This window comes from Opisthocomus hoazin, chromosome 7, assembly GCF_030867145.1.
Source record: "Opisthocomus hoazin isolate bOpiHoa1 chromosome 7, bOpiHoa1.hap1, whole genome shotgun sequence".
In the NCBI taxonomy this organism is placed as follows: domain Eukaryota; kingdom Metazoa; phylum Chordata; class Aves; order Opisthocomiformes; family Opisthocomidae; genus Opisthocomus; species Opisthocomus hoazin.
This window is the reverse complement of record NC_134420.1, coordinates 69,352,696-69,376,846: the sequence shown is the minus strand read 5'-3', so window position 1 is coordinate 69,376,846 and position 24,151 is coordinate 69,352,696. Positions and strand designations below refer to the sequence as shown.

Below are 24,151 nucleotides of genomic sequence, written 5' to 3'. Positions count from 1 at the left end.
TCCTCCTCATCGGTGGTAACTGACTTGTGTGGTCCAGAGCTGACTACAAAGGAAGACAATGTGGAAAATGTTGACTTTAACAGGGATCGCCTTACATTGAGTTGCTCAGCATGTTCAAACTGTTGGATTTTTGGAAATAATTGCAATATATGGTGCAGTTCAGGATTGCTTTTCATTCACAATGTGAGGTTTGACTAACAGAACAGATGTTGCTTGTGTCAAGAGAAGTGAAAAAATCCAGAGGTACTACAGAAAAAATTCCTTTATCAAATGAAAATTTAAAGAATCATGCAATTGGTTTAAAATCAGATAAAAATCTGGATATTGCTTTTGGTTCTTATCTAATTTTCAACATGTCAGAATATGAGAATTAACTGTGTTTTGAGGGTACATTTGGCAGTCAAAGAATTCACTGCAGCTTACAGGAAAGAGCAAATCTGAACTCTAGTGTGTGCACAGAGAAATAGAAGGTTTTGTAACGTTACCTGATCTTTATTAAAAAACAGATTATGTATACTACTGTGTTTGCTTGTATTTAAGTTGTTCTGTCAGGGAAGAAATCATACCTGTTTGTTTCTCAGGATTAAATAGTCAAATACTTCCCATTTTACAAGGGAGGGAACGTGTAGGCAACATTTGGTTTTGCCTCTCAGCCTCCCTGTAGGCCATTCTCATTCCAACAGAATCAAGATTTTAACATGCAGTTATTTGAAATATATTTTCAGTATGCGTTCTTAATAGATCCATTCACATAAGATCAGAGAAAAAGTAAGGAATTTGTTCTTTAGGGTTTTAATTTTGCAGGTTTCAAAATTGTATCTTTTCATAACATCAAGAGCTGGAAAAAAATTATTTCTATCTTACCCGTAGCATTGGTTATAACACCATCTTTGAGAGACTCTTCCAACTTACCTTTGTCACTTTAATAGCAGTTCCTTATTCTTTCACTTTCCCCATGCCTCAATCAAACATGCAAAAAATGGTCAGAAAAAGCTTGCTGGCCTCCATGCCTCTCATTGGAGAAGGGATTGTAGCACTTCCAGGTGTACGCTTGGAGGGATTTTTTCTTAGTCTTCATTTTGACAGTCACCTGAAGGATGTATCTGTCAGATGTTTAATAGTGTGCATTTATTTAAAGTTTTTAGGGTTCTTGCATGACAATAGCTTCAGGAAGCATCAGTCATAGTTGCTTTACATTGTTGAACAGGGAAAATGCCAGAAGCATTTTCCAATGTGGCTGTTCTGCACGTAAGCAAGGATTTCAGTTCTCATGACAAGTCACTGCCAAATATTTCATTAGCGCTAAGTTCATAAAGGAAAGATGAGTATGTGAAATCCACAGTATGTTTCAGGAGGCTTGAGATTCCTACAGATGATCAGCAATCATCTATTAAAATACTTACATTTTGCTTCAAAGTAGCTCTTCTTTCCCAGGTAGTCTTTTCTCTAAGTGACTGTGGGAGACCGCAGAAAATATCGGAATCATCCATTTCTGTTGCAACCTATGTGTATTTTAAGATAACATTGAAAAAGCTGACTCAAAATTAAATACAGGAATACAGTAATTTCGAAGTTAATGAAGCATGATATCCAGAAACAAGTGGTTTATTTACATATGTAAAAAACCCCACACACCTAAGCAGCTGTGATGTGTAATATGCAGAATAGCCTTTCAAAAAAAAAATAGCTAAACTTTGATTAGCTGATCATCCTTCTCATGCATGCATTCATTTGTAGGAGTTTCAGCTACTGTGAAGCGCAGCCTGCATCACGCCGTGCACAAATGCTCTTTACAAAGACTTTTCTTGCTCACGGTTTTATGCTAACAGGTGTTCTCAGAATATTCCTCAAAGAGGAGCGAAGAAGTTGCAAACTGAGGCACAGCTCTGGAGCGAGTCGTTGTTGAGGGCGGTTGAATTCCTGGTTCTTGTTGGTAGAAATGAACATTTTAAGACCACTCTCATCTCCACATGGCATAAAGCTGTTAACTTGTTGCAATCAGTATACTTCTTTTCATTTCCTTAATTAGTGTTCAAACTTGACGTCAGAAGGCAAACATGCAAGCGATAAAAACACATTTAAGTACTCTGAAGCAACAAAATTATGCTAACTCTTAATTCTGACAGCTTGTCTTGATCGTGTGCTCTTCTGAACTCCATATCCAGTACTTGTCGTTTTTCTCAGCTTGCATTTATTTCACAGCAGAGTTTATGGTATTGTCAGTCTATTAATAACATAGAAGAAAGATCTGTCACTGGTACCTCTGCCCGTATTGATTGAGTGATGGTGTACGTGCTTGAAAGTAAAGATTCATTCTTTGTTTTGTAGAAGAACCTATTTCACCCTTTGTGCTCCCACTCAGCTCTACAGGTTAGCATCCACAGAAGCTCTAACATTTTCTGTAGAGTAAATGATGAGTCAGGATAACTGAGCTATATTCTTGTCTAAAGTCATGCCAAAGACAGAGGCAAAGCTCAGGGTGAATGAAATGGCTTGAAACCAAATGAAGCAAAGCCAGTTACAAGTTTCCTACGAGTTTCTTTGTGTTTCATGTTGTGCTTACTTGCTGGTTGTTATTCTCAAAATGATTTTACAAAACACTCCAATGCTGTTAGTATTACTTGGAAGGTGGTAAGAAATTGAGTTGGGAAAGGAGTATGTCCCTTGTACAGCGATCCTGTGTTCATTTTTTATTTCATTGTTTTACCGTTTACAATATTCTCTAACTGATATGACCTGCTAGTCAGAAAGGAGGGAAGAAAATCTCAAACCCATAAAATTTCTATTGTTTAGTTATAAGCACAGAAGGGCATCTTGGAGATTCTTTTTTTTAATGAAATTCAGCCTCTGACCCTGAGACAAAAAAGATTTTCTCATGTTGCAGTTAGTTATGGGAATTGGATGAACAACAGAAAGGTCTCAGTTTTGAACTCCTGCCACTTAAGAATTTCATATTGTTTTGCCTGTCACTTGGACTTACCTTTGGCTACAGTGTCCCTTTTTTTGCAACATCTATGTGGAAAAAAATGATATGAAGAGACAGAAGTCTTTTTAGAAATCTGATTTTGAACAATTGTCACTGTAAACTTACTTATGCCCAGTCTGAAATGGGTGTAAGTGTCTGGATAGCAGAAGTGAGTTTTGGAGGGTAGCAGCGTCCCTGGTGCCTGCTCGAAAAGAGGTGCTGGGAATTTTAGCTCTCCAGTCACTCACTGATGGTGATCGCAGGCGGTGGCACCAACATTTCTCAGCTGTTTTCTTGGCTTCGGGTGCAGATTTAAGGTGATTGATACAGGAGCTTAGATGATGGTTGATGTGTTCAAAGTAAAACGCAACTCTAGCTCAGAACAGTAGACGCTCCTGGGAATTTATTATGTCCAGTTAGAAATAGAAATCTTGATTAAAAATAACCTCTTGTAGAAATCCATGTATCTTAATGTTGCGATAAGCATATCCGTGAAGGATTGCTCTTTCTCATTTTGGCCAGTAGCAAAACAAGACTTTGAAATAGCTGAGACATGATTTATTTTTTGGTGACAGTTATTAAGGTCTTACACAAGTCACCTCTCGGAGGGATTTGGTGTCTGCTCTGGTATTGGCACTGGGCACCGTTCAAGCGCTCTCTGAGGGGTGGCAACCGAGCTCGTCCACCACCAACAGAGAGCAGCAGGTACAGGGTCCAGGATGCCTCTCACAAGTGGGTTGATGTTGCAGTCAGGTTCTCTGCCCCCGTCCTGTAAGTATGTAAAAGCTTTTTCATCTTTCCTTTTTTTGCATTTCTTCAGCTGAAAATACTTGGTATCAGTGAAATGGTTAATGCTCTGTCTGGAAGAGTGCTATTTCTAACCTACATTTCTGCTGTTCTGACCTACAGTTCTGGTTTGGCATTATGCCCACATAAAAGAAATGGTTTGAATTCAACTATTCAGAAGTATTTCTGAACGTTTGCTGTTATTTAGATATATTTAGTTTGCATGGTTTGAGTCGTATTGCCTTTAATCAGTAAACAGTACAGTAGATGGTAGAAATTTCTCGATCTTGAAATGGTTTGCAATCTAAACAGAAAAAAACGGTGGTTTCTATAGCAATAATTCATTTCTTAACCTGGAAGAACATAAAAATTCTATAGATAACTGTTTCTCTTTATATAACCCCTGTAATATGCAGTATGAGCAAACGGTAACTGATGCTGTATGATGTTGTGATTATTCATTTAATTTCCTCTAATTATTTCGCAAGAAAAAATAGGAAAATGAGAAACAGATATTGTCTCTGCATGATTGTAGGTGATCCCTGTTGGGCTTTGAAGCTCAGAATTCACTGAAGCAGGCAGGGCTGAAGTTCATTCTGATGCTGGGCAGATTCTGGTTAACAAGAACTAGCATATACATTTACATTTCACTGCCTGTCTTCCTGCCTTGAAGCTTAAAGTTTACAGAATGCAGAGACGACTGAAATTGAAATTGCTATTCTGGTTTCCTTCTGGAACTGCTTGTGGCTTTTATGTTATTTTTAATAATGTGATGATAAGATTTTTTGACACGTACTGTATGTCTTTCCTTCAAGACAGCTGTGGTCTTCCTTGTGCAAACTGCCTAACCAGCAATCCCTATGATTGCCAGGCTGGCAGGAAGAAAGTGGCATGCGTAAAGCATTGCAGGGAAAAGAATTTTTTTTTTTTTTTTTCCCCTAGTCTCTGTTAGTATCTCAGAATTTCATGAAGTATATGTAGATACATAGAAATTATTTTCCTCCCTCCAATAAGTGTACTTTATTTTCATGGTTTCCCTTTATTTCACACTGTGGACTGCTTACCATAAATTTCATAAGTGTTTATCTCTTTGAGGATTTAAGTTGTAAAGATGAAACTAAGGAATTTATAATAAAAGATGATGGAAATATGTGTTCAGGGAATTATGGAGGTGACTGTAAAAGTGTTTACAAATATGAGCTGAAATCGAGCATTGGAGCTTAATCACAAACTGAATACTCTCTGGAGCATCAAAACCAGGAATGGTTGGAGAAAGAATTGTTCTGCAACCTTAGCTATAGTTGGGGTAAGGAAGAGGAGTTAAACAAAAAAAAAACCCCAAACAAACAAAGAAGCCAAACCAAAAAACCCAGAGTTCTTGTGAACTGCTTCAGTCTTGTAGATAACATAATTCTGCATGTTAATGTTAAGATGTGAAGTATATTAATTTTTTCATTTTGAGGGTCACACTTAGATTCTGTCTGTGATGGACTGAGACTTTCCCTGACCAGCATTTTCTTTTTCTCTTGCTGAGGTGCGCACTTCAGTCTCCTGAGTAATTTTTGTTTTCTGCGTATTTCACTGTTATATGGCTGCAGGGCCGAATGGGAAGTGGTTTGGGCTTAGTTCTTGCTGTTAGGCTTTTGTACAAATAAATTGTTACTTTGCATATTTGGTGTTTTCATGATGACTGTGTTTGTTTTCACAGCCTGAGGAAGAGCTTGATCCTGAAGAGAGGGACAACTTCCTCCAACAGCTTTACAAGTTTATGGAAGACAGAGGTAACAATTTTTTTGTTTATTTATATTTATTTAATAGCTAGCCCACTTTTTAAATGCCTTTTTAAAATTGCCTTTAAATGTAATGGATGTTATTATGAGAATATTCTTAGGTCAGTGAAAAAGGATAACAGATAGTGTGGTGCAAGTTAAAAAAACTACCCATTTTCGCATGTGGCAGGTCTGTTTCCAGTACTTTGAAGCACAGTGCACAAAGGAAACTGAAGTCCTCCCTGAGGTCTTTTGGTTTTGTTTTGCTTTCACAAAAACTTTTTTTATGTTAACAGTCACTGTTAAATGAGCTCTTGGTTGATTTCTTGTTGTGACAGCCATGGCTGGGCACTCTGCTGCTGTTGATCTCAGGCTGGAACTTGAGGAGGCTGTTCATGGATAGTGAAATTCAAGCAACAGAGAATGGGAGATTTGCCATCTTCAAGTCTCCTTGCAGAACTGTCTTAATCATGCACAGATGTAGCAGTGATACTCACCTGAAGAGACAACTTAAAAGATTCTATTTTTTCCTGTGGCTAGAACAAGAAAATAGCATATTTTAAATGTCTTTCGTGACAGAATTAGGTGAGACTGTAATAAATTGGAATAGTCAGAGTCCTGCCATGAGACATATATTGGAAGTGCATGTGCTGTGTATAGAAAGCAGGGTCTACCTGCTGACTTGGGAGAACTGTTGTTGCATAAGCCATTCATGTTCGCAGTTGTGATGAGACTGACACTAAAAGGGAAGCTTTTCTGTTCCTTGGCTGCACGCTGCCCCCCCCCCCCCCCCCTTTTTTTTTTTCAGAGTGTATTGAAGCCTAGAAAGTGTTTTATCTTTTAGAGTACATTTGGTTTATTCATTTTATTCATGAACTCGCTGTTTCATTTTGAATACTGTAAGTGTTAATCCTGCAATAACATTGGTGGAGTTGGAATACAAGCGCAACTACTGCCTTTTTACCTTTTTTTTTCCACTTTCTTTTTCCTTGACAAAAGTTACCTGAGTGATATTTCCGTAGCAGCATATAGTACAGCAAATGTTGATGTACCTGAATTTGAAGTAATCAGAGCTAAGAGTAAAATGTAAAGTGCATGTGTCTGAATATTTCCCACTTTGATTTTTTTCTTGGGTTTTAAAATTTGGGGTGGAAATCAAGTTACCTTTGTAGAAGACTCTCTGTATCCCTGTTCATGAGGTGTGTTCTAGACCACAGAATCGCAAAAGAACAGTTCCAAGCCTGTTCAATACTGCCAGCTTATCATGGGTTTAGAAATTGATCATGTATTGTAGCAAAGTATACTGGAGTTCATCTAATATAATTTTGAGGCCTCCTCTGTATAACCAGTGTTTCTGGAGAATAACCTGCCTTGGGGGAATAAGAGACTGTGTCGGCGAACAAAAACGTCCTTATGCTGCTGGACTAACCCACAATTGTCTTTCTTTTCTGGTAGCAGGACTCTTCCCCCTGTTCTGTTTTCCCCTCCTTTCTCAGGTGCTCTTAGACTACAAACCAGCTAGGGATCATGTCAGGGACTCGTAGAAGCAAAAGAAGAAACCATTTATGCACTAAATTTGAAGACTCAGTCTAGAAACTATTCTTTAAGCTAGTATGTCAACTGAGCAATGTACAGGACTGGGTCTTTCCCCCTGCCTGTCTACTTTTTTTTTTTTTTCTCTGTCGTTATAGCAAGATTTCTGTTCCCACCAGATTTGTTCTATGTTCTGTTCTCTCAGTGTGAATGTTTTGATTCATGTAATCGTGACAGTATTCCCAAAGTCCCGTAAAATTATTTTAATGATTCCAAAGATAATTGCATGAAGATGAATGAAGATGAGAAGCAGCAGGGAAGAGGTTCGATATTCTTCCTTGCTGGGAGGAATACTGTCTATGTACGCAGCCACTTGCCCAAAGTCACTTTTGGTTTCTCCTTTTGCAGTTAATTATTGTTCTTTATATCATTACCACTTATCGAATTTGAGTTCTTTCTTTTTCCCGGAACTGTCCCAAATATTCATGTCCTGTTAGGGCTTTGTGCTTTTCCACATTCTGACAATTTGCCTGTGTATCGTTTTCTAATCCAACATTTCTGCTTTTTCCCCATTCCTTTCAGACCACAGTGTTTTGAGTTAATCTCTTCTCACATTGCTGCATTCCAGCATCCATCAGGCGTTCTCTAGAGCTTGCTGCAATTCTGGCTGCTCCCCGCTCGAGAGAGGAGCAGTGGGATGCAGCCAATTGGGTGGGGGTTCTTGCACAAATCTGAAAAGGAGGTCGAGAAATCATAGTTATCAAGCAGCTGGTGCCAGGATGCTAATAAACCACCCAGAAATAAGTGATGCATTCAAAAGAGGGTGAAGCCTTAATTGGTGGTTGGAAACTACTGACTTGTGACATGTCCTAGAGCTATTAAACACAGATTTTAAAATGTAGAAAGCCATTAGTAACCCAATGTGCTAAAGGAATAGAAGAAGCGATTTGCTGTTCTTTGTGATAACTTCTTCTTTCTGGTTTTGTTTTATTTAGGTACTCCTATCAATAAACCACCTGTTCTGGGCTACAAGGACCTTAATCTCTTCAAACTTTTTAGATTGGTGTATCAGCAGGGTGGGTGTGACAATGTAAGTGTTGGATGTTTCCTGAACTAAGTCTATCTATTCATTCTTAAAGGCTTGGGGGCTGTGTTAGATGTCATGCCTTAATGTTCTTGGCTAACAAAACCTGAAAATGTCATTTTTTTCTTTTTTGTTTGTGTTCCCCCACCCCCCTAAAGATTGAGAGTGGTGCTGTATGGAAGCAAATTTATATGGACCTTGGCATTCCTATTTTGAACTCGGCTGCTTCCTACAATGTGAAAACTGCTTATAGAAAGTAAGTTCTTATATTGTCTAATGGTGAAAACTTTTTTCCTGGGGTGTTTCTTTTTTTATTTTTAATAGCATGTGCAATATTAAAGCAATTTTTGATAGTTTAGTGAAACAGTAGTTGATGTTCTTCAGTTAATGAACAGTTCTGAACGTTTTCTAGTGCTGACGACTGAAACGGTGGAGGAAAAGAAGGAGTGATCAGGGCTGCCTAAGTTCCTGTTGCTTTAATACATTAGAATTCCGCTCATTTTCTTATCAAGAGGCATTCACTTTCAGCATGTGATTATGCTATTTCAGGGTACAACAATAAAATTTATAAAAAAAGCTTTGGTAAATTCAGCTTTGCAATTTATGGTGATCAACAAGAACAGACTCTGTCCTCAGTCTGTAGATGGTGCATGTAGTGTGGAGAATTTTACACCAGTTTCTTTAACTTCCTGAAAAACATTGATAGAGATAGGCATGTTTCAGATTGTATATTTAAATATCATCTTTGTGGAATCTGTAGAATAATGGCTTTAGGGCATAGCTATGTACATTGGTATGGTGGATGTGACAGTACGAAGTATTAAAATCACCGCTTGTAATGAAAAAATAGATCTTTTTATTCTGACCCCTGGTTTTCAGTTGCTTTTTAACTTTTGGAATGGAAACCTTTTAGGAATGGCACTTTTCAAGCTCATTTTCTAAATAAAGACTGTTTCTATTATTTATCCTCCTGGAAGTTTGACAAGAAACAATTGGGCTTTTTGAGTAAAAGGGAAGAATGAGGTTCTCTTGACTCGAACCTAAGGAAATTTGGCTGATTGAATAGGGATGACTAATGACTCAGCTCATGTTAATGTTGATGAAGATGAAAATATTCAGACTACCTTCAATGGGATTTGAACTGGGCACATATTTAAGGTCTGTATTTTACAGAAAAGAGTATATATTGTAACAAGTAATTGGTAAGTGTGTACTAGGTTGCTGTTACAGTGGAAATAATTACGTTGTATGGACACATGCTAGTATGTTGTAACTTGCATATTTATTCTTTGAGGAATAAGCTAGTCCATATTTCTCTCACCTGTAGCTGGATTGGAGCGTGCACACAGGCAGTTACCAGAAAACAAGCTGATGCATGGCAATTTGTTACCATGTGGTAACTTGCTTGTATTGCCCATATTCTAATACGAGGCTGATTTTAGCTGTCATTGTGCATTTGCAAAACAGCGTACATGTTGTTAGGCTTTACTGTCACGCATTCTTAACTGGATGGGGATGAAGTTAAATTTGTGGGAAGCACCTGTGTGTATTCTTTTTCACCATTTGACTTGTGTGCATAATTGTTTCATTTTGAAATCTTCTCTGGCTTTTCTGTTTGTTTTGTTTATTTTGGTTTGTTTTGTTTTCCTTAAGTTACTCTTGCTTTTCCGTGAGCAGGAAAAATAGATTTTATGCACTTCAATAAATAGCAAATAAAACATGAAATGTATATGAAACTCTATGTGTATCTATAGGTATCTTTATGGTTTTGAAGAGTACTGCCGTTCTGCAAACATTCAGTTTAGGACCATCCATCACAATGAACCGAAAGTGGTAGAAGACACACAGAAACACGTGGAACCAATGGAGGAAAGCGTAAAAGAGGAACAAAAAATGCCTCCAACGGAAGTTAAAAAAGAATCAGAAGAAAATTATTCCAGCAGCGAAAGTGAAAAAGAAGAAGTAGAACTAAGATCCCCGAGGGTAAGTGCTTTGAACTGATTTCTGTTTAGTACTTAACAAAACCCCTTTGTATAGCGAACAGTTTACATAATGAGTTTTCCCTTGTGGAGTGATTGCACGTTTGAACTGGCATACTTGTACAAGCATAGGACAGGGTTCTGTGAACGCAGAGTTGGTGTTAACTGTTAATTACGTTCTACCTGTGAACAGAATCAGTTTTGAGTGTTGCTTCATATTCTAAACCATCCATGGGATTTGCTCAGGCCGTGTTGGATATCAGACTTGTTTTGATTCAGGGATGGCTTGAGAGTTACTGAGAGCTGTGTGTCGTCAGAACAGTGATACTCAGCAGGGAAGTCTCAGTTGTGGGTGAGAATTTCCATAGGCACATGGAATCTGGAGCTTTCTGGCAAGAAGCAGAAATATCAAGGGACTGCTACAACTTTAAGAATGAAAGGAAGACTCGCTTCTCTGAGTTTGTTTTTATCACAATATCTCTTAACAAAAGAAGTACTGCAATTTTACAGTATGTAGACAAAAAGCAGAGGGAGAAACACTTGAGTTTTGTCTTCCTTTGCCTTTGAAGGCTGTAGAGGTGAGGGCTGTATTAGTAGTTACATAGGTAAGACAGCAGCTAGTGCAGACTGAACCTGATGGAGAATACGAGAATACTTTTAAGGTATTTGAATATGACTCTGTAGCACTCCTGTCAATTCTGTTAAAAGGACATTTTGTGTTCCTTAATAGAGCATGATTACTGACGGCCAAGGAATTGTTACTTTTTAAATTGTTCAAATTTTAAGGATTCTGTTCAACTAAAATGTAATTCTATTGAAGTACTTCTTGTAAACCAGCTTTTCAAGCAAGTATATGACGTTTTAAGTTAACAGATGAAAAGACATAGTGTAAACACAGGTTGAGATTTGTATTATATATTGTATTTCTATCTAACTACAAGTGGTTTTTCCAAGCTGTATCAGTCTTAATGAACTTCCTGGCATGTCATTAGCTTTATTGTTAGTTTGTTCATTTATTTTTTGGTCTTGCAGAAAACTGGTGAAAGGATAAAGAAATGGAAGATTTTTTTAATCTTTTTTTCATCATTGGCTGTCTGTCTTAATTGTTAATAATTAAATATTACTTGGTTATGTATTTTATTACTTTGTTAATCCAGTCACCAGCTATCTATTTATGAATGATTATTTTTAAAAAGTATTTACTATTTTACTGCTATGAATTTTAATTATCATAGTGCCTTCATTACCATCATCTTTGGCCTCCAGATAATTAATCTTGCATTCATAATATTTTTTAAATGTTCTGATTACAAAGCAATGATCCTATCAAAAGACTTTTAATAGTAATATGCTAAACCTATACTGGATCCCCAAGAACCAGTTAGAGATAGTCCCAGACAGCGATTTTCTGGCTACTCAAAGGACCTTTTAAAACTTAGAGTTTTTCTAAAGCTGACAAATTTCTGTTTTGTCAAATCAACAGATGGCTATCAGGATTGAAGATGCATAAAGAAAGATGCCTTCTCTCAGTAGTCCTATACAAGCACTTTGATTAATGCTATTACTGTAGTTGAGTGAGGCATTTTGGCACTTTCTGTCAGGGCAACAGACCTTATAGGTCTAAATGAATGTCCTAAAATCCTCCAGAAGTTAATCTGTCCTTTTTATTCCAAACCAAGCAGAATGGCTTTATTTTGTTTTTCTTCCTCAGTAACAAGGCTTTAAGCTATTCTTTTAAGATTTTGGAATATTTTGGGTTTTGATGTTTTGTCCAGCCTTTATTCTGTACAGGAACAGTACGTTTCACTTTTTGCTGAGATTTGGAGTGGCTATACGGAGAAGAATTGACAGGAATCCTTAAACTGATCTGATTTCTGTTCTAGGGACGAAGAAGACTTGTCCGTGATGCAACCCCTGCTAAAAAAGATAGTGAAGAGGATAAAACACCAGACAAATTAAAAGACAGTAACAAAGAAAACAAAGATATAGAGGAAACACCTGAGAATGCAGAAAAGAAAGAAAATGAAACTCCATTAGGGAGAAAAAGTACACCAAAGCAAAAAGAGAAAAAAATTAAAAAACAGGAGGATTCTGATAAAGAGTCAGACGAAGAAGAGGAGAGGCAAAGGGAGAGGTAAACGTGAACTCATATCACCTTCTTACAAGTATGTCTCTGTCATGATTGAGCCGTACTCCAAGAAGGAGTATACACAGAGTTGGAGATCTTACCAACTAAAATGTGGAAATCAGGAGCCTACTTCATTCAGCCAGAGAAGGAAAGGCAAAATTTTATTTCAGGCTTGTAGAGTCTGCTGTACTTTATGGAAGCATCTCTTTCTGGTAGACACCGGACAGTATTTTTCAGTTCGATTTTCTTGAAGGTCTTGCCAAGGTTGTGTTGGTGTTTTATCACACTGGTACGTACAGACACCAAGTAAACCAGGCTGTAAGTACACCGGGTGCTGTGTGGATGGTGAGCGACTGTTTGGGCAGACTGTTCTGGGCAGTTGAAATGTAAGTGGAAAAAAGAGCCCCTCTTCTCCCAGGCTTTTGTTCGAGTGTTTAGTGATGGCTGGTGAACCTACAGCTTGTTTGTTTTTATTGTTACTTGATGCATGGTAGGCAGGCAGGAAGGGGATCAGCTAATGAAGCAAAGGGGAAGGAGAGAGGGAGTCTGAATGAAACCTTAGAGGTAGGTTGAAGAGGAGGGGATGGAGAGACATGGAAGGGCAAAGGGAAAATAGCATCCACAGACTTAAGCTTGACAAGTTGAATTGGATTCATAGTCCTGGTTATAAATGAGTTGTGACCAGGTGATTAATTTATTACCAGGGTAGCTCTTCTTAGCTAACTTTGGCTGCGGTAAAGGGCAGTGTCTTACCTGTTTAAGCTGGCTTTGCTACCTGGTTTTTCATGTCCATTAAGTGATGTGGACACAAGTTCATGCTGAATAAAGCCTGATAGGATTGTTGCGTATTTTACTCTGAAGAGCTATGAGGAGTGGGAAAAGCACACAGTTACTGTAAAGAAAGTGTCACTATGCAGTCCAAAAAAATAATCTTGGAATGCAGAAATGCCTCAAATGAAGGTACAGTGTGGATGTGCAGCAGGTCGCAGAGGTATGTCAGATGACCAAGGCGTCAAAGAGTTTTCTTCAAGCGGTGCAGGTGGTGTTTGTCCTCTTTCCTTTAATTGTTTGCCACAACAAGATAGTTTGTCTTTCACTGAAGGCTAGCACATATATTTCGTCAAAAGTATCACATTATGCTAAATTCGTCCTCAAATAGGGAGACAAATATAGGTAAAAACAGGCTAGATTGTATTTCTTGAAAATATGTTTAGGTAGAATGTTGAAATATTAGATACAGCTGTAATAAGAGGTAGATACAGCTAATAAGAGCTGTGTAGGCACTTTTAATCTTGGTTAAACACTGTTGTAATCAGCTTTTTTTCCAGTGGAATGGTGTTTGTACCCATGAGAGAATCACTATGATGGTGATTCAAACTTATGTGCACCATTAGTAAACTGTAGCCTATTAAGCAAACTGTAGAAGGAAGAATTCTAAGTAATGTGTCAAAATCAAGTCTGTTTTAAAAACTAAAATTAGTTCTTCTTGCCTTATTTAGGAGCCAAACACTGAGTTAACTTCCTCCTCTTTTTGTATTACCAAAATATTAATTTAAAAAAAAAAATCTTTAAGTTTTGAGGTAGTTGTACACCTAATAAATTGCACTTAAATTGTGATATAATTTTTCTGGATATTTTTGGCACTTAACCCTTTTCTCTCTAAATCCTGTTCTTCTTTTAAAAATTTGTGTCCAAGCTAGCTTCAGGAGGGAAGTGCAGGATGCAGAAAATGGAAAAAAAAATTTCTTGCAGCCTTTTTCTTTTGTAGTAGCTTGGCTACACCAGTTAAATGTTAAAACATTGATTGTCACTAATTAGTGGGCATCTTAAATACACTTTACTGCAGGGAGGAAATTGAGAACAAAGGAGAATCAGAAGGTGAAGAGGATGAGGAGGATGCAGAACCCTGCCTGACTGGAACCAAAGTGAAAGTAAAATATGGACGTGGAAAGACTCAAAAAATTTATGAAGCCAGTATTAAAAGCACAGAAATTGATGATGGAGAAGTTTTATATTTAGTTCACTACTACGGTTGGAATGTAAGGTGAGGATAACAAATTGCCTTTCATTTCTTTGTTTGGTAAGAGGATTATTTGCAAAAGAATATTTGTTTTTAAGAAAAAAGAGGAAGATGATCAGTGACTTGGCTCTGAATTGAATTATCAACATAACTGGATCAGATTCTATTACACTTTTCCATGTTAGTAATTTGGTTCATTGTATGACTCTTATTGTATTTAAATCTCAGAATATACTTACTTGTATGTTTCCAAGTTTCCATCCGGCTTAAAGTGAGTAATCCTCACTCCTCATAGGAGTATCCCTGTAATTTATTGTGTCAGCTAGTGTGAACACTAGCAGCCTTTTTTATTTATTTAAGGGAGCCATTGATAATGGTGAAGACATCTACAATTAAGTGTATCAAGCACTGAAATTTCGGCAACAAAATTTATTTTTGTATTGAATGTTACCTGTGATTGTAAAGGAAGGTGGTTACATGTAGAGAGGGTGGGAGAGGGCTAAGCAACGAAGAACTACAGAAAAAAATTCATCAAATGCTTCTCTTGGTAGCCGTGCTTTATATTCAATACTGCTGTAGAAATGGCTTTTTTGTTGTTGTTGTTCTTAAGAGCATTGTGATTATGTAGACAAAAATATCATGAAATTGATAATTTTAAAAATAGAAGACTTCTGGTATTTAACTTGAGATATTCCAAATCCATACATTTCTAAGTAAACTAAGCAAATTTCTTTGTGTGGCAGCATAAAGTTTGGGGGAGGGGGGGGAGTCCCCCAAATACTTGCATATTTCCCTTTACCTTATTAATAACTTGGGAGATTTTGAGGAGCACTGATAGTGTATTTGTGCTTTTCAGAATCTCATCCAGTTTCTTGCTACAATTTAAAAACTTTACCTAGTTAAAAAAAAAGGTATATTTTACTGTTGAGTCATGGTGTGGTGAAAACTGTTGTTTGTGTACGATGTGAAACAATTGACAAACTTTATAGCTGACTCAGTCCCCTCAGTTCCAGTGCTTCACGAGCAAGAGACAGGGAAGTTTGCATCTCCATTCCCCCGTTCTATAAATTTTTTTTATGGGCTAGAAATGTAATTGATCTTTCTATTGCTGGATACTGCATGTGTTTGTAATATATGCTCTGCTTTCTTACCTCTCCTTAATAAATATTTTCTGTAACTCAGTCTTTTAATCCTCATACTGCAAACAACTTGTTTACATGCCGTAATAATGTTATGCTGTTGTTTACTTTTAGATATGATGAATGGGTGAAAGCTGATCGGATTATCTGGCCTGTGGACAAAGGAGGACCAAAGAGAAAACAGAAGAAAAAAACAAAAGTAATGGTTATTTCAACAAGTTTCTTGTAGTAAAATACTTAATGACTATGACTTATTTAAAAGGAAAAAAAAAAGTTACTCAGTTAATGGTCTAGTTATTTTAATAGAAGTGTAAAGCATAAGGAGAAAAGGTTTGATGATCCACAGTGAAACAAGTTAATAAAAATTAATTGTTTTTCCCTCAGAATAAAGAAGACAGTGAAAAGGATGAGAAGAAGGATGAGGAGAAACAAAAATCAAAGCGTGGGCGACCCCCTCTGAAATCTACTCTTCCATCAAACACATCTTGCAGTTTATCCAAAACGCCTCATAGCGAAGGTAAATCAGGAGCCAGAAGTGCACGGAACAACTTGTCAGATTCCTCACCCTTACCAAATGGAACAGAAGGTACATCTGATGCACTCGTGTTCTGGCATGGAAGTGCATGTGAACACTGACGTAATGCGGTGTGTTAATACGACAACTTCAGCGAACACGGTGCTGTCAGCAGCTTTAAAGTCCTGCTTATGCAGTCAGCGAACAAACAATGTGACAGAACAATTTTTTGGTGCAGATTTCACTCTATAAAAATTAATACTTTTGATTTTGGTTTTAGCAACACCTCGCAGGCAGACGAGACGTAGCTCAGGAATGTTTGATTCTGATAGAGGATCAAACGGTGAGTGATCTCAGTCCTGTGTATGCTTCTGAGGTTTTTTCTGTACCTTTTTGAAAAGAAGTTTGATTTTTATTTTTTACTTTTTTTTTTTGTTGTTGTTTTATTTTGTTTGTTTGCTTTTTCTGCCTGTGAATTTTATTGAGGAAGTAGTTGAGCTGACACTGCTGAGGAGCACAGTTTGCTCACAGAAGAGCCATGGCATGGAAGTGACTGTGCAAGTCATTCCATATTCTGTAGCCAGAACCTTTCAGTCCTAATCTTGAACAGACCAAATCTAGTGGTATAATGATAGTTTTTAATGCAGTAATTAAGTCTTCAACCTCACCACTACATCATCCAGCAGAGTTGTTAATTATATACAAACGGCAGCAATATTTTTGGTATTTCTAAGCCTCTGTGAACAAGAACTGAAGTGAAATCACTGTCTCTCTTTAGTACAGGTCCCTGAATAATCTTCTGGTAATGTAATAATGTTTGCTCTGTATATGGTGTGTGATTCGTACAGTAGTTTAGCAATGAAATGTCCATATTGTGGTGTGGAAGGGTTTGGATTTTTATTTTGTTTTTTGTTATGTTTGGGGGTGCATGGAGGGGAGGAATCTTGGTTTTTGTTTTTGTAATGTCAGGTGGGGGAGGCAGTATCCACGGGCAGATACCAGATCATGGGAATCTGTAAGACTATTTTTGCTACTATAAACTGTAATTTGTTGATATTGGCTTACTTGAGAAATAGTCGTAGTAGAATCATGGAGTATCTCAAGTTGGAAGGGACCCATAAGGATCATCAAGTCCAACTCCCTGCTCCTCGCAGGACTACATAAACTAAATAATAGGACTAAGAGCGTCATCCAGATGCTCCTTGAACACTGATAGTACTATTACTATTGTAGTTTCATAGAAATCTTGAGTAAAAATAAGGACTGTAGTAATAATGCAGGATTTTTTAAGTTTGAAATTGTTTATTGTAAACTGATATTAATACCATAGATCCCTGAAAAAAACCTTTTTGTGTGGTTGAAAAAGAAATTGTGTTGTAATTGATGACCTAGGGTGCTTGTATCCTTCTTTTTTAAATTTTTTTGCAGACTCTGGCTCATCTGACAGTGAAGCAGATGAGTCATCTGAAAAGAATTTGAATGAAGAATTTTCTCCAGAAACTTCAGAACTGGAAAAAAGCGAAAAACTACATGATGAGAAGCTAGACGAAGAAAACCCAAAGATTCCTCACGCGTTGAAAGAAAATGACAGGACTCAAGTACAGCCCCTGGAAACACTGAAATTGGAAGTTGAAGAAAGCGAACAAATTGTTCAGATTTTTGGAAATAAAACGGAACAAATAGAAGAAATCAAAAGAGAGGCTGAAAAATCACCTAAAGGAAAAGGGAGAAGGAGCAAGACAAAAGATCCCTCTTTAGAGAACGCAAAGATTTCACCAGGAAGCCAAGAAGAGGTGACAAATGAATCTCTTACAGAACCTGAAAGATTAGACGTGTCTTCCTTGGACTGTAAAGAAATTTCCAGCACTACTGAAAGTGAAATGGAACCATGTACAAAAGATAAGAAGCTTTTGAAAAGGAAAACTTTAGAACAAGCATCGCCTGAGAAGAGAAATCGACGCGAGAGTGAGATGGAAGTGCCAAATATTGTATCTGAAGAGAGGACCAATGAATGTACTGGAGCAGAGGAATGTAGAGGGCTGAATGCTGAAGAGTCTCTCAGAACTGAAAATGAGGAAATGCCATCCCTGGTGGCGGAATCGGTTCACCATGGTCAAGAGCTGAGGAATGAGAGCGTCGAACGTCCACCTGAAGAAAATGAGAATGTTCCCTTAAAAGATGAGGACGATGCAATGCCTCAGATTGGTCCTGAAACTTTGCTCTGCCATGAAGTAGACTTGGATGACTTAGATGAAAAAGAGAAGAGCAGTAGTGAAGATCCAGTATCAGAAAAGCCAGACCCTAACGTGTCGAATTCAAATCCATCTGCCTTACCCCCTGCCGTCCAGTCGAGCTTTTCAGTGGCCTCGCCTCTCGCTCTGAGTCAGGACGAGTCGCGCAGTGTCAAGAGCGAGAGCGACATGACGATTGAAGTCGACAGCGTGGCAGAAGAGTCGCAAGAAGGCCTCTGCGAAAGCGAGTCTGCGAATGGGTTTGAAGCCAGTACCACGTCAAGCAGTTGTAGCATAGCCGTGCAAGAGAGAGAGCCTGGAGAGAAAGGTGAGCGTGTCCTGTGAGAAGGCGCTTGCTGCTGTAATGATTTCTGGAGTCGCCTGAAGTCTGGTGTCACTTTGCTGAAATTTGCTGGTTTGTTTTGTCTTCTGCTTTTAAATTTCTTTGCTGCTTATAAAAAGAGCTTGGGCAGTAGCAGAGATATTTGAGGTGTCTTGACTTCTTTTCTTCTCATTTAGGTCAGAAAAGACCCAGTGATAGCAACAGTGGAACACTGGCAAAAAAACAAAAGCGTACTCCAAAGCGAACAAGTGCTGCAGCCAAAAATGAAAAGAATGGAACAGGTACATTCCTGGAGGGGGAGAGGGGGAAGGTTATCCTGTCCTATAAACACGTCTGAGGGCCCGCTGTTCTCGCTGTTACCCGTTGTTTCTGTTGGATGGGCCTTCCTTGTCAGGGTTTTTCATTATAATTCATCACGATTATTGGCTGTTAAAGAGAGAGCACTTACCAGCTGCGTGCTAGCAGCATTACGGGGAAATCTCTTGGCTATTTTTAATTACTTTGTTAGGAAGAACTTTTAATAGCTGTGTATATTAGCAGTTACAAAATATTTACCATTATGCTGATTTCTATGTATGTGGGTTGGTTATGAGTTTGGGAGAGGGGAATTTGTTCTGAATAGAAACATCTCCTTTAAAGGGTTACAATAGGTGTTTCTCGTGGAGAAAAAGTGCATTTATGAATTACAGAAAAAATGTTTGATGCTAAGGAATAAATAACTTCTCAGCAAAAGGAATCTTGTGTGTTTGTATCTCAAGTACACGACTATTTTTTAACTTGCTGTAGAAATCTGGATTTTTGTGTTTCTGTAGCACATTTTTGTGATCGTTGTATTGAATGAGTCAATATATTTAGGCCCCATGGCAGCATTGTTATAATTTTTAAACATCAAACTAAAATATTCATTATCTGACATACAATATTCAGACATATTTAACAACACTGGATTATTGCGGGAATCTAAAATATTTGCATACATCAGCCTAAACTTTTCTGTTAGATGTTAAAGCTTTTATGCTTTTAATGATGTTTCAGAACTGTTCCTTTAGATGTGTAAAGCAATTAGGTAAATATACACAATCATGCTACCTACCCGTATTAATGTGGTTTTAATCTTTAAAAAAGAGATTCTTGTGTCTGCTTTGTATTAGAACCCCAAAATGTGTGACTTAAGATAGTTTATCAGTGTTCTAATCTTCTTATTGTAAAAAAACAAAAAAATTGACTATTGTTTTTTAACTAAAGGCCTAGTCAGCCCTTGACTTCTGCATTAACAATCGGGGCACTTGAGAGTTCAGTGCATGCTGTGTCTGATAAAGTTACATATAGAATCTGATACGGGTTTTTGTGTGCATTTTGGGATCTGCTGAGCAAGAAACAGCAGCTTTTTCTTAAACCTTTTTCTGACTATAACCGATTTAAAAATGTTAAGGTTTTGTTTTGAAGTCCAAATACATTTCTCTTACTGCAGGACAAAGTAGTGACAGTGAAGACCTCCCTGTCCTGGACAGTTCAAGTAAATGTACTCCTGTAAAACACATAAACGCATCCAAACCACAGAAGATTTCTCGATCACCTGCAAGAGTAATTTCACCTCACATCAAAGAGGGAGAGAAGGATAAACACAGAGAGAAACACCACCACCAGAATGCGTCGCCTAGAGTATACAAATGGAGTTTTCAGCTCAGTAAGAATTCTTTAAGTGACTTGATTAGAGGGAATTTACACGAAAGATTGTTCTGAAAGAAAAATGTGCAAATTTGGGGGTTCTAGATGAGATATAGGCCTTTTATGGTGTGGTTATAGAAGTGTGTTGTCTTTCATGGTGCATCTTGTATACTCTTAAGAATTGCATTAATTTGTTTAAAATCACCTTGATGAGGCTATTTTTTTCTTTTCTTCCCACTTTTAAGATGAACTAGACAATATGAACAGCACTGAAAGGATCTCCTTCTTACAAGAAAAACTACAGGAAATACGAAAATACTACATGTCCTTGAAGTCAGAAGTAGCAACCATAGACAGGAGAAGAAAACGATTAAAAAAGAAGGACAGAGAAGGTAACTTTCAGATTCACTTTATGCTTCCCATGAGAAGTTAATTTTCCTGAAAATACGTAACTGAAAGCAACTTGAGCTTAATTGACAGTACTTTTGGAAAAAAAAGTGTTATTATCTGTTCATATGTATACATATTTAGAAAGAATATTTGTGACTTTTCAGAACTGGAACATAACAAAAACATTCACTGACTATATTATAACCGTGTATTAGAAACTTGGACTTCCTAGCGCAAGCTGGCTCTGAGTTTTCATTCAGCATAATGACTCATCTGGTTTATCTTTTCAATTGGTGTGTGAAGCAGAAAGGGTAAGATTACTCATCCGGTTTATGTGAACATAGCAGTGAAAGGAATTGACAGAAAAATCCATGTCAGTTTTCTGTGACCGTGCCACTACTTTGAGGTCTTTTGAACAACCTAATAACCAAGGAGACCTTCATTCTGACATGTGCTTTGATAATCTGATGCTGATCTGTTGTTCTGTATGTTCAGTGTCACATACAGGAGCTTCCATGTCATCTGCTTCATCAGACACTGGAATGAGTCCGTCATCATCTTCTCCTCCACAAAACGTGCTTGCTGTAGAATGCAGGTGATACACATTTCTCTGCCTTGCCAGCAACGTGCTGCCATGGACATAAACCCTGAAATTCAACCACAGAAAGCACTCAACTGGTTTGACATTGCCAATTATATTCTATACACACTTCCACTGCTGGACTGTACCTGTTCTCCCCTCCTACCCTCTTCTTTTGTTTAATTTACTGTTGAGAGAAATTAAGCTCGTTGGTAACTGAAGGTTTGTAGGCACAATGTGACATGCTTGTCATTGTTTTGTTTTGTTTTTATTAATGCAGAGAAAGGGCACTTATCAAATTTAAACAGTTATGTCCAATGAAGCATTCAGGTGTTCTAGGGAGATCTTGGAAAAGCAAGTGCACCAAGCAGACGTCAGAGTATTATCAAAAAAAATTGAGTAACTGCTGCACTTTCACCGAGCTGTATGTTAACTCTTGGTGAGTAGTTCCTCTTCGTGGAAGCACTTGCTATACAGAACTGCCAAAGTACGTGTTCAGCAATGTGCCCAGTTTTAAAGGTGTAAATGGGACAAAATAAATTGTGAAAGGAAGTGTAGTTGACTGAAAACTACAGTTGTAATAAGTCTTCCACTTTTTATAGGATTTTTGAGCACACAGTTATGCAAATATTTTAATGTTTATTAATGTTTACAGTGGAATTGTGAATAGGTTTTCAGTGGACTATCTTATCCCTTGACAAAAATATTTTGTCTTTTTTCTATGTAATTTCAGAGTTTTTATTTTGTTACAAAAAGACGAAAAATGAAATATATAACAACAATGAAGTTATTTAACAAGATTTCTAAAGCTGAAATTTTTGTGTAAAATAAGGTATCTTGCAACTTGTTAAATATATTTATTCAGACATTGGATGTTGTATTTTTATGTATTTTTTAAAATATTAATAAAATTGGAAAAAAAAATTCTAGGTTAGTTCACTCTTTCGATAAAACATACTTACCAGTTATGGCTCTTACGGAGGTTTTGTCCAGTAGCCATGCCTGTATTTCAAATGGGTCTGTCTGCGTACCCTCCACACCATGGATCTGTCAGCGGGCATCTGGATGAAACTATGACTTTATTTGGAAACTTTGGCAGTCCTAGTATTTACATTGTTTTGAGGAACAAAATTTATTGGGTTGCCCTTAAGATACTTTGTCACAAGTTCTTATGTTTGCTATACTGCCGAATGAATTTATATCTCCCAAAGTTGAGATGCAACAATAAAGTAAAGCAACTGTGTATGCTTTGTCTGTGGATTGTCCCACAGGCAGATACAGTTTGTAAATAACTCTTCCAAAACCATGTATTTAAAACAGTTTGCATATACATTATGTATAAAAGTGATTTTTTTATCAATTTTTTTATTCATGTTTGTACATTAAAAGGGGTTCTTAACCCCCTTTTCTGTGTTTAATATGCTGTAGAGTAATAACATAGATGCTCTAGACTGTATATCAGAATATTCTGGTTCACACGGCAGAAAGTCAGAACGAAACACTAGTGATGGCGTAGCATTACTAAAGTTGATGTTTCTTGAAATTTCATTTTACAACATTTGTCAACTTGTGATTCCAATTCCTTCCATTCTCGCAGAAAATTAAAGAAAAAGTACTCTTGTAAATGCACTTTTTCTGTCTTTTCTTAAGCAAAGCAGAACTATTTCAATGTAAGATAAATATGGAGCTCACTAGACAGCATTCATAAAGGCTATGTTTTAAACATAGGCTTTATATTCTATTTTTATTTAAGTGATTGTTCTTGTACATGTCTGGACTTTACCTAAATAGGAAAATTAATCTCCATAAATTGTTGTAAAGACTTTTTTCAGAGCTAACTTTTACTGTTAATCTTACAATAGCTATGAATAAAAAGCAATACTCATTTAAAAGGAAATAACATGGGTCACATTTTCTCAGGTTATCTTCCACGTTTAATATTTGCAGAAGTGAATTTTAAATTTGGTGAAATAATAAGATTAATTATATCTTATGCAGATATCTAACCTCTGTCCACAAACTGTGTGAGATTTTAGACAGGCATATACACACACTCAACATGCGCAGATGGTGGATGAGCTCATAACCGGCTGTACTGCAGGACAGACGTTCGCAGTGGGTACACCGACTGCTTCTCCTGATCTCGTAAGAATGTTTAGAATATTGCAGGGGAGACTGAAGGTATGGTTCCATGAAACTTGGTTGTTCCTTGACGTAGAGAACTCGCTTCCTTACTTCCTCTTTCCACCTGCTTACCTTGCACTAGTCCTCGTCAGACAGGCGCGCACCCACCCACACCCCTCCAGTGACAACCAACATCGCTGTTCTGGCAGAAAACTAAACCTGCAAGAAAAAGTGGCTGACTTTCTGCCAAGCCAGTGGCAAAGCCCCTAGCATGTTACTGATTTCCTAGTTTTATCTTTCTGGCAAGAAGCGTATCAGTTAGCCAGATTATTCAGTAGATGTTTAAATTAGTGTCTTATGACATTTAAAAATTCCATAGGGTAAAGATGATTAACTACATAGTATTGGCCTGTCCTGTAAAGGTGAACTCAAGAAATGCTAATAGATCTTTTATTTCTAACTTTACTATAATCCCCTTACTTCTGCTTTGTTGACATAAAATAAATTCCCAGGTGTCTTTCAATGCCTTGAATAAAAGTTTATGCTGTTGAGGATGCAATAATTACGATTATACTGAATTGGGATTTTTCCTTTTTTTAATAAAAGATTAGGTATCAAGTTTACAAGAGCAATCAAAAATAAAGCACCCTCTTGACAGGCTTCAGGCTGTCCTTCTGCATCCTAATCTTTTAAAGGTTTTCTCAAAATGATAGATGTTATTTCAAGCTTAGTTAGGAGGTAAAAAAAAAATAATTATGGGCTCAAACACTGTTAGAACGGTTAAAAAGAACTGGGCTGTAAGAGAACTCAGACTCTCCCCCCACCTCCTGCAATTGATACAAAGAACTGTCAGATTTCTGTCGGACTTAGTATTTTCGTATTAGCATGTATCTGAAAG

General features: G+C 37.3%; 1 protein-coding gene across 4 annotated transcripts in view; it reads left to right on the top strand.

Moving 5' to 3' along the window:
* The window catches only part of ARID4A (AT-rich interaction domain 4A), a 50,828-nt gene extending 28,074 nt beyond the window's left edge, over positions 1–22,754 (top strand). Inside the window, exons 12-25 of one of the 4 annotated variants that reach the window (XM_075427003.1) lie at positions 5,460–5,532; positions 8,049–8,143; positions 8,296–8,393; positions 9,892–10,120; positions 12,000–12,250; positions 14,091–14,288; positions 15,518–15,602; positions 15,788–15,920; positions 16,198–16,260; positions 17,346–18,476; positions 18,668–18,772; positions 19,963–20,178; positions 20,405–20,551; positions 21,045–22,754. In XM_075427003.1, coding sequence (XP_075283118.1) covers positions 5,460–5,532; positions 8,049–8,143; positions 8,296–8,393; positions 9,892–10,120; positions 12,000–12,250; positions 14,091–14,288; positions 15,518–15,602; positions 15,788–15,920; positions 16,198–16,260; positions 17,346–18,476; positions 18,668–18,772; positions 19,963–20,178; positions 20,405–20,551; positions 21,045–21,148 — 2,928 coding nt within the window. In that variant the 3' untranslated portion in view covers positions 21,149–22,754. Of the gene's footprint in view, positions 1–5,459; positions 5,533–8,048; positions 8,144–8,295; positions 8,394–9,891; positions 10,121–11,999; positions 12,251–14,090; positions 14,289–15,517; positions 15,603–15,787; positions 15,990–16,197; positions 16,261–17,345; positions 18,477–18,667; positions 18,773–19,962; positions 20,179–20,404; positions 20,552–21,044 lie in introns of all 4 variants that reach the window. The other 3 variants (XM_075427000.1, XM_075427004.1, XM_075427002.1) reach the window with 3 other exon arrangements.
* Positions 22,755–24,151: the final 1,397 nt, after the last annotated feature.